The 10682-nt window shown below is 42.5% G+C and overlaps 1 protein-coding gene across 1 annotated transcript in view; it reads left to right on the plus strand.

The window, feature by feature from the left end:
• LOC149492649 (uncharacterized) overlaps positions 1–10161 on the plus strand; it is an 87340-nt gene extending 77179 nt beyond the window's left edge. The window contains exon 2 of the mRNA XM_089715898.1: positions 10063–10161. Within this exon, the coding sequence (XP_089572024.1) occupies positions 10063–10161 (99 nt within the window). The remainder of the gene's footprint in view (positions 1–10062) is intronic.
• The last annotated feature ends 521 nt before the right edge of the window (positions 10162–10682 follow it).

Here is a 10682-nt window from a genome sequence, read left to right on the forward strand (position 1 = left end):
TGCTCTTGTCGGAAGGCTTGGTGATCTTCCCGCTATCAATCAAATCCTGAATATCGTGCCTTAATTTGAAACATTCATCAGTTGAATGCCCTTTGCACTGATGATAATCACAATTTCTGTCCATGTACCTCCCTCGCACGGGCTTAGATGGATCGACTGGCAGCTTTGACAACACTCCGTTCTTGATGCATAACCTTAGCACTGTGCTCAAGGGTCTACCTAAATCTGTGAATTCTCTTCTGGCTCTCTCATTGACTGCCCCCACTATGGCATTACTGTTCCCTGACTGGTTCTGATTACTGCCCCGGCAACTCTGTCACCATAAGAAGTCCGGTAGTTGCCAAACCCTCTGTTCTTTTTCTTTTCTTCCTTATACAGCTCTTCTATGTTCAGGCCATCGCTTTGAACTAGAGCAAAATCGGTGAGAGGTTGGGTCAACATCCTTTCCTTGAAGAAGGGCAACAGGCTCCTACTGAAGATACGGATCAATTCTTTATCCTTCGGTCTTGTCTGAACTCTATACAGCTTCGTTCTCCACCTCCTGTAGTAATCAGAAAAGCTTTCATCTTTTCCCTGTCTTAAGCTTTCCAAGTCGCGCAAGCCAAACTCGTCACTCTCGTCAGTCTTGAAGTGTTTAAGGAAAGCGGTCTACAACTTGATCCAATTCTTCTGCACCTCTTCATCCAGACCATCATACCATCTCCGGTAGTCTTTGTGCAATGTTTGCGGAAATGCTCACAGAACATCTTCCTCGTTGTACCGGTTCATCTGTGACACTCGGAGAAATTCAGACAGGTGAGAACGGGGATCATTATCTCCTTCAAATAGGGTATGCTTGAAAGTCTTGAATGAGGCAGAACTGCTTGGGTGTAAAACATATTCAGTTATGTGAAAGTTGGTGTCTGGGTCTTTTTCCTTCATTGCAGCCATTTTATCAAATCTTTCCTTCAGCTCAGCTAGTTGCTTGAGCACATCATTCTCAACAGGTGTGGCGTTTCCCACAGAAGTCTGATTATCTGACACGGGGTCTGGCATTTGCCTCTCTTCAACCACAGGCTGGCTGCTAGAAGGGGGAGTATTTTGGTTTTGAGCCCTGTCTTGAGCGAGAGCAGCGGCCACAATCTGAGCGATGGTCCTCATCTGAGCTTGTGAAAACCCGAGCTCACCCCCTATATCATCTGCCATTTCTACTGAATCTGAGTCGGGCTCTGAATCTGATGAACTTGAATAGTTTACTGAACTGACTGGGACAAATTCGGGGATTGGGGACGTTCTGACTAGACGCTGACCAGGACGTCGGTTCCAAGCTCTCGAAGTGGTTTCCCGGGAAGGATCAATTCTGGCAAAGAAATTTCTGAGTTAAAGAGGGTCCTGCATGTATGCATGCGAAAATGAAAGCACATAGGATGAGAAATGCATTTCTAATGTGCTAACGCCAGCATGGAAATAAGATCTCGATTTCAACGACTGGACCAAAAATTCGGTGTGAATAACATGACAATAACTTATTTTTTGTTTAAACATTTTGGGCATTATCTGTCGTCGATCATTCCTTTTGGATTTTCGATCGACCATTTTCTCTCAAATCCCTAACTTTTGCCTCGGAATGAAAGAATTTCCGATCGGGATTTTATTCTTTTGTTATTGCGTATTTTATTTTTTCATCCTTACTTTTTGCCTCGGAACATATGGCCCCAAGCAGGATTTTCATTTTATTCTGTTACAAATTTTCTAATCTCTCACTTATTTTCAGATAATGCGAGAAATGTAAAAATACAAAGGAATCACAACCCCCTTATATCTCCCTTTTCTTTCGGGTATTGATTTGCAATAAGTGATTGCACAGTATTATTTAAAACGAATTTGAAATCCAGTCTCAAAACCAAGGTCACACATCCATGCCGAGCATTAGCTCTTATTAATGCATGGCTGAAAAAGAAAAACGTTACATGGTGCATGAATGCCACAACATATGTACAGTTTATATCAAACAGGGGAACGGCAGTTGGGAAATGCATGCCTTCCAACCTTATTTCTCCCACACACGGATTCCGTTGGTATAAAATTTCGACATCTATTTCCTAGGAATTGGTCTAATCTCGACAACCAGCAGGGGATTTTGAGATTGACGATATTAACTCTCGAAAATGAATGTTGCATTGTGAACCCCTCCCCAAACACCAGGGCATACGAATGCATGTGACTAAAGGCAGAAATGCACGTGAGTGTGTGAGTCGCCACCTGGTTTAATTATTTTCGGGTAAACTAGGAAAAACCCTAAGTGACTCCAATTTTAATTAACCTGGTTACTAGATTAATTATCCCAATGTCTAAGGCATGGTCTACGAACCCGAGGTGGATCCCGAGACTATGTCATGCTGATTAAACTAACCAATGAAAGAAATGCTTTGCAAGAATGTAATTGGACCAATGAAAATGTTTATGTGATTTCGACTTACCGCTCGGGGTTAAATCCCTAATGTGCCTACGTACTTCCGTTTGAATGGAAGATCAATGTCAACGTAGTTCGGTAGGCCTTTTTTTAAAAGGGCTTTGAATGGGTATGCTTTATGCATGAGTGTGTGTATGCTTTGTGCATTTTGTTTAGGCATTTTGCCAAAGACTTGATTGATTTTTAGGCATTTGATGCCAAAAATGTTGATTTTAATGGCTTTTAGCCAAAAAGATTGATTTAGGCAATTGTTGCCAAAAATTGATGTGATTTAGGCAATTTATTGCCAAAAATTAGTTAGGCGATTTGTCGCCAAAGTGATTAAGGCATTTGTGCCAAAAGTTGGTATTGGAAGGCGTTTAGCCAAAAGATTTAGGCAATTTGTTTGCCAAAAGTGATTAGTCGGGCGTTTGTCGCCAAAATGACTGATTTAAGGCTTTTAGCCAAAAGATTAATTAATTTGAAGGCTTTTAGCCAAAAAGAGGTTGATTTAGGCAATTTGTTTGCCAAAAGACGATTATTTAGGCGATTGTCGCCAAAATGATTGATTTAAGGCTTTTAGCCAAAATAAGTTGATTAATTTAAGGCATTTTGCCAAAAGATTGATTTAAGCGATTTGTCGCTAAAATGGTTAGTCTAATTTATAGGCAATTTGTTTGCCAAAAATTGACTAGCTGAATTGTAATGTAGGCAATTGATTGCCCAAAAAAAAAACGTGTTTGAATTAAGGCCTTTTAGTCACAATTATTGATTAATTGGACTTAAGCCGAATATGTTTGAAATAAAGGCAATTTCACCATAGTTATTGATTAACTAGGCTTTTAGCCAATATTGTCGGATTTAAGCTTAACACCACGATTATTAATTAACCGGGCATTTAGCCTAAATTTATTTAATTGAGGCAGTTTATTTGCCTAATAATGACGTGAATGCATTTATGCAGTTGTAGAATTATTAGGAGTAGAAGAGAAGCATGCATGAAGTGCTAAAATTAAATAGGCAGAGTTTAGTTCATGTACCTGATTTAATCGTCGACCGCTTCTTAACTCCAGGTTAAGCTCCTCGTTAAGGGAATATTAATTAATTTGATTTTAATGACCACTCAACAAAGCAAGAAAGCAATTAAAGCTAAACTAAAATGCAGAAAAGCAGTAAAGAATCGCAAAGAGCGTAGGGGAGAAGGAGCGTCCGTCAACACAGACTGAGTGAGTTGAAAGGTCACACCGGGGCTGTATTTATAGGCAAAAACGGACTGTTTCGGCGGCTGGGCCGCTTGAGCCCGGCGGCTGGGCCGCCGTGTCCGGCGGCCGCTGTCGGTGAGGGCAGCCGCACCGTCGATGAGGGCAGCCGCAGCCGCCGGTGATAGCGGCTACCGCCATCGTGAAGGGGGGCCGCCGCCACCGCAGCGGCTGGCACACTTTCTAGTTTTACGTTCCGGAGGCTTTTCCGAGAGTTCCGGACCTCCAAAAACTATTCTGGGACCAGTTCCACGATCCTCGTAATTTTTTGGACGTTTTAAGTACCATATTGGTATACTTCCAGTAAATTTCCAAAATGGCCTCCGGTCCGGCCGAACTGTTTGCAGTCCGAGAAAACTGGCTTTTTGAGCCTCAAAATTTGAGTATTCACAGTTGCCCCCCACCGGCTATCATAAAAATGATTTATGAGAGCCAGTGGTTGTCTGAAGGAGCAAATTTTGAGGATGGGCAGAGGAGGAAACCCCGCCGTTGGTTTTTTTTCTTTGAAATGAAATGATCAAATGCATGGATTTATATTTGCAACTTAAAGATGTTTTTGCCTCTTAATGAGGGCTTGAAAAGAGATTTTGCCTCTTAATGAGGGCTTGAAAAGAGATTTTGCCTCTTAGAGGACTTGGAAAGATGTTTTGCCTCTTAATGAGGGCTTGAAAAGAGATTTTGCCTCTTAGAGGACTTGAAAAGATGTTTTGCCTCTTAATGAGGGCTTGAAAAGATGTTTTGCCTCTTAATGAGGAAAAGATGTTTTGCCTCTTAATGAGGGCTTGAAAAGAGATTTTGCCTCTTAGAGGACTTGAAAAGAGATTTTGCCTCTTAATGAGGACTTGAAATGAGATTCTGCCTGTTAGAGGATTTGAAAAGATGTTTTGCCTCTTAATGAGGGCTTGAAAAGATGTTTTGCCTCTTAATGAGGGCTTGAAAAGAGATTTGTTTTATTTTTGTTTTTTTTTCTTTGAGAACCAAGGGTCCACCTAAAGTCGAAATGATCAAATGGCTTGGTTTTGGATGAAAAATGGTTGGTTATTAGTTGGGGTTTCACCCTAGGTTTTATGGAAGAAAAAGGTTAACCATTAACCGGGTTCTACCCTGGGTTTGTGTAAAAGGGATTGACGATGGTTGGGTTCCACCCTGGGTTGTGTATGTTTTTTTTTTATAACACTTGCCCCTGAATCCGACTTGGAGGATTTTGCCCCCTGCTTGAGAGAATTGATGCCCTTATTAGCCGAAATAGAATTTCTTCTTAATGAAAGACTAAAAATTCCGTGATTACTTCTGTGATGGGAGAATGGTGAAGGTTCTTATCACTTCTTGCCCTAAGAATGGTGCTGACCATGGAACACTTCAAAACATTGGTGTTGTACTTGTCCAATCGATTGAGGAATCAAAGAGAACAAAGCCACTTATATGACTCGAGGAAACGAACAATGTGGATGACATCGCTCGTCTGAAAGGATCGAAGAAACGATGGTCCGAGTGGAGATGAGGTATTAAAGAATTACCTCTCAACGATTATGTTTGACATTTTTTAGGGTTGTTTTGGAAACCCCGGGGAGTGAATTGACATTTTCCTCTCTCTCTTTTTTTTTTTTCGAGGAATGACTCAAAGAGTGACGCTTTCAAAATGAACTTTTGAGAATGACTCGATCTTTGTGACCCGTTGTGGAATGACCACTGGTGATGGAGACTTGATTTTGGAGACTCGATTTAGAGACTCAAATTTTTCTTGTAGTGAATTTTGACTCAAAGGAACTCAGTGATTCCTAGAAAAAATGATTTATATACTCCCAAGGAGACCTTTGAAAGCACTTTTTTTCTTTTTTGCCTTAACTTCTGCCTAGTAGCCGCCCTTTCGGGTTTTCGACTCTAGCAGGCTCTTTGCCCTAACTTTTGCCTAGACCGCCCTTTCGGGTTTTTAGCCTAGCGGGCTCAATTCTTGCCTGAAGCCGCCCTTTCGGGTTTTCAACTCCAGCTTTTTATTTTTCTTTTCTTCTCTTTATTTTTTATTTTTTTTTATTTTTTATATTGGCAAAGAGAAAATGCTTTTTATGATGCAAACTTATGTTTGTGACCGTGCCTTTGCGGCTACCTACGTATCTCTAAGAACTCTTCGGGGGATGGTGAAAATTAGGTCTTTCGTAGTTCCTTCCGAGATGCAAACTTCGTGCTCGGCTGGTGCGGAATCCATCTCCGACTTGATGTTAGCGCGGAATTCCTTTCCATCTTGGTGCGAAATTTATTTTCGACTTGCTGTTGGGGCGAAATTCAATTTCGCCTTAATGCTGATTGTGGAATTCATTTCCGATTTGATTTCTTCAGGATTCCTTCCCGACTTGATATTAATACAGAATTCATTTCTGACTTGATTTCTTCGCAGGATTTCTTCCCGGCTTGATGTCTTTGCGGGATTCCTTCCCGACTGGATGTCTTTGCGGGATTCCTTCCCCACTTGATGTTGATGCGGAATTCATTGCTGCCTTGATTTCTTCGCAGGATTTCTTCCTGGCTTGCTGTCTTTATGGGATTCATTCCCGACTGGATGTCTTTGCGGGATTCATTCCCGACTTGATGTTGATGCAGAATTCATTGCTGCCTTGATTTCTTCGCAGGATTTCTTCCTGGCTTGATGTCTTTGCGGGATTTCTTCCCGGCTTGATGTCTTTATGGGATTCATTCCCGACTTTGATGATGTTGAATCAACTTATTGACTCGAGCTCATATGATAGTGATGACCCTAGGCGAATCTGACTTTGTTGTTGTAGTGGTTTTACCACTGGTTGACCGAAATATGACTTGTATTCATCACAAAGAGTTTTGAATACCCACATTGTGGTGGTAACTTGAGTGGCTTGAGTGTTGAAGAAGCTTCTATGCTTTGAGTTTGTGGCTTCGCCATGTTTGAATTCTTGAGGTTAATTTGATTCCTTTTCTTGAACTTTATCTTCCTCTGAATTTGAAACTTATTTCCTCAATGGTTCTCCTCTCCATAAGGAATTTTGAGGAGACTCTTCCTTTTCCTTGTTTTGAGAAATGATCCTTGTTTATAAGGACACTTGTACTTGTGCCATGCTTGGCGCTTGATTTTCAAAGGTGTTTGTTGTCATCCAATTTGTGGAAATGACCGCTTCTTTTAACTTGCTTTTTCAAAATGTGAGCAGCCGCTTGGTCTTTGTCCTTATGGATGAAATGATTTATCATCTACCCTTGATGGGCTTGAATTTAACGGAGAGCTTGCAGTTGACCCGTTTTTGACAACTTGATTTCCTGTAGCTTTGTCCTTGATTTCTTTCTTTTGTGCAGAAGTTCCTTCTGACCCATTTTTTTTCTCTTGCTTTGTTTGCTTCCTTTTGACCAGGGGTTCCTTTTGTCCCGTTTTTCCTTTTGCTTGTTTAGAAGCAGCCTCCCCATAAAGAATTTCGAGGCAACTTGATTCTGAGAAGTATGGATAGCATTGCGACTTCATGCAGACCCAACCCAATAACTTCTTTATTCTGTCGCTTTTAAGCTCACAATTCAGACACCTCTATGTCGGAGCATCTTCCATTCCTGGGTTTTCGGAGAAACCATTCTGGCCCTAACCCCTTCAATCGGCTTTGCCTCGGTACTGTTTGAAGTCTTGCGTACCCTTTGCTGGATCCTTTCCATGATTACCCTTCAAAACTTTCCCTTTTATGGTGCTTCTTAGGATGCCCCCAGTTTTGATTGAAGGGTCAATCTCTATGCCCTTCCGACTGACCATATGCCCCAGAAATACTCCGGACGTAGCTCCAAACAGACATTTTGCCGGGTTGAGCTTTAAATTGTACTTTCGAAGTCTAAGGAAGAACTTCTCAAGCGTTGTTTTATGTTCTTCGGCTGTTTTTGATTTAACAACCATATCGTCCACATACACTTCTACTTCTTTGTGAATCATGTCATGGAAGATAGTCGTTGCCATTCTTTGATAGGTCGCCCCGGCATTTTTGAGCCCGAAAGGCATAACCCTGTAGCAGTAGGTTCCCCACTCCATGATGAATGTCGTTTTCTCTTTGTCTGGCAAATGCATCATTATTTGATTGTATCCGACAGCAAGATCGGTCAAGGAGACCATCTCGTGTCCAGCCATTCGGTCCACCAACAAGTCAATATGCGGCAGGGGGAAGTCGTCCTTCGGACATGCTTTATTCAAATCCCGATCATCCACACACATTCTGACTTTGCCATCTTTCTTCGGCACCGGCACAATATTCGCTAACCACGTCGGGTAGGCAATGGGTTCTATGAACTTATTCTCCAGTTGCTTGGCTACTTCCTCCGTGATTTTCAAGGACCATTCTATTTTCAGCCTTCTTAGCTTCTGTTTTACCGGCTTAGCCTCAGGGTATACTAGGATCTTATGCACTGCTATTGCCGGGTCAATTCCCGTGATGCACTCGCCTTCCACATGAAGCAATCGGCAAACTTCTTCAAGCATTCAATGACCTATTCCTTGTTCACACAGTCAGATGCAATGTATGTCTGTTCATTTTCTTCTTTGCCAATTATTATTTTTTCTTTTTCATTTTTCATTTCATTTATTTCTTTTTCATTATTTTTGCTTGGAAATGCTTGGAAAGATAGACACAAGGGGTAGCCAATAATTTGCAAGCTCTTATTGATTAGGACGGAATCGTCCTCAAAAATTACATCAAACTTGAAGTCTGGATTTTCTAAATCCGACACAGATGACTCAGAATTGGACTCTGACTCGATTTCAGACTCGGGGTCAGACTCAGACTCAATACAGGACTTGATTACATACTTTGACTCTAGGTTTGACTCGGGAGGGGGTTTATCAGCAGCGCGCTCCTCCTCGGCGTACCAATTGGTGAGAGGCCCTTTGTGCGGCTTGATCAGGCTCAGCAGGTCTTGGTTCTCATCATTTCCTGTAATGACTGCAACCTCGTCAAAGAGACTGGGCTGCATGAAGTCTTCCATTTCTAGTTCAGTTATTATTTCGAGCTTTTTGCCCCAGACATCAGAAAATATTTCTAACCCAGGCAGCATCTTCTTAGCAGTTGGGCAGCAAAATGGTTCTTGGAAGCGACGACAAGGAATCGTTTCTCCCGGTTTGCCGAAGTAACCATTCAAAGTCAAAAGGTAAGGCCGCATTTGTATACTCTCCTTCCTTCCTCTACTGGTCCTCTTAGCACGGTCTTCATCAGTGGGCTCATAACCTAGTCTAAAGTTCCCTTCATTCACCGGACACTCCCAGGCTTGCAGTGTGGGGTACGTCTTTCCGGACCTTGCCATAATCATTCCCGGCAGATAGGACATCTTCAACATCAAAGGCACTATGCAGTTTATTTGCACCGTCCCGAAATCAAAGAGAATTTGAGAGTTTGCGGTCTTTCCTTCTATGAATTGCATAGTGTCATATTGAAATCCCGAGAGGGGCAAATTGGCAGTTTTAGGGTTGACCTCAAAGAGAAGCTGGCCCTTTGGCTTCTTGAGCTGGCTGTAGTCATCCCCCTGGATAGTGATAACCTTGTCCTCATAAGGAAACTTGACCTTTTGGTGTAGGGAAGAAGGTACTGCCTTAGCATGATGTATCCATGGTCAACCCAGAAGTAGGTTGAAGCTAGTTGGCACATCAATTACTTGGAACGGGACCTCCATTGTGGCTGGCCCAATTGCTAACTTCAACGTAGCAACCCTCAATACTTCCCTCCGGGTGCTGTCGTAGGCTTTGACTATCTGGTCTGATGGAATGAAATCTGTTTCTTCCAACCCTAGACAGCTGGCTACCCTTAATGGGCAGACGTTTAGTGCTGACCCATTATCAATGAGAACCATGGGCACAGTTTTATCTCTGGTCTGAACAGTGACATAAAGGGCATTGTTGTGACTGCCTCCCTCCTTGGGTAAGTCATCATCAGAAAACCCGATGCTTTGCATCTTTGATGATTGGGTGAGGGTGGATACCAGCACTTCAAGGCTAACCTCCACCGATGTTTGGAGTTGGCTCAAAGCCTTGCAAAGAGCTTGGCGATGAGGAAAGGATGATGCCAGAAGTTCCCAGATTGACACTTTAGCCTGGGTCTTCTTCAATTGTGAGAGTACCGGGTCTTCCTTTGGCTCTTCTACCCTCCGGTAGGGGTTATTTTGGACTTTGTCCAGGACTAGTGGTTCATACTATCTCCCGCTCCTAGTTATAGCATCGACCTCTTCAGTTAGGTCATTTAGATCCAGGACACAGATTTCATTCATTTCCAGGAATAGCTCGAAAGGATCGATCAATTCCTGGTCAGCAACAATAGCATTTAACCCTTGATTTGGTAAGGGATTAGTACTAATGTTTGGCTTACTCCTTGGAATAATTGAACCGTTGTCCACCAGGTCTTGGATGCAGTTCTTGAGCATCCAACACGCTTCAGTCTTGTGCCCGTAACCCTAATGGTACTCATAGTATTCATCAGCTCTATAATTCCTTGGTAATGGGTTGGGTGGTGGCCTTGCTTCCAAAGGCTTAATGTAATTTGCCTTGACAGCCTCTCGGAATACCAAAAGGATTGGCATCCCGAGATCAGTATATGTCCTTCTCGATTGACTGCCATTTCTCATATTTCCCACACGTAAAGGATTCGTGGGGGTGATGCTTGCCACTTCGTGGACTTTGCTAGCTTGGCTAGGTTTCTTGTATTTTGAGGTTCCCGAGTCTTCCTTTAGTTGCCCCATTTGAATTAAATCTTCTACCTTCGTAGCAGTGGCAATGAGCGACTGGAACGTTGGTAGGTACTGGGTTTGTAGTTGTTGTTGGTAGACGGGTTGCAGGTTCTTTATAATTATGTCCACCTGTTCTTGCTCAGAAGGCCGGTTGATCATTTGGGAGGCCTTGGCCCTCCACCTCATAAGGAACGAGGAAAAGGGTTCGTTGTTTGCCTGTTTGGTGGTTTCTAGTTCCCTCCGAGTAACATCAACCTCCATATTATAGTGGTATTGCGTATTAAACGCATTGC

Source organism: Jatropha curcas, chromosome 11 (genome assembly GCF_041381405.1).
Source record: "Jatropha curcas cultivar XTBG-Jc1 chromosome 11, XTBG_Jcur_1.0, whole genome shotgun sequence".
NCBI lineage: Eukaryota > Viridiplantae > Streptophyta > Magnoliopsida > Malpighiales > Euphorbiaceae > Jatropha > Jatropha curcas.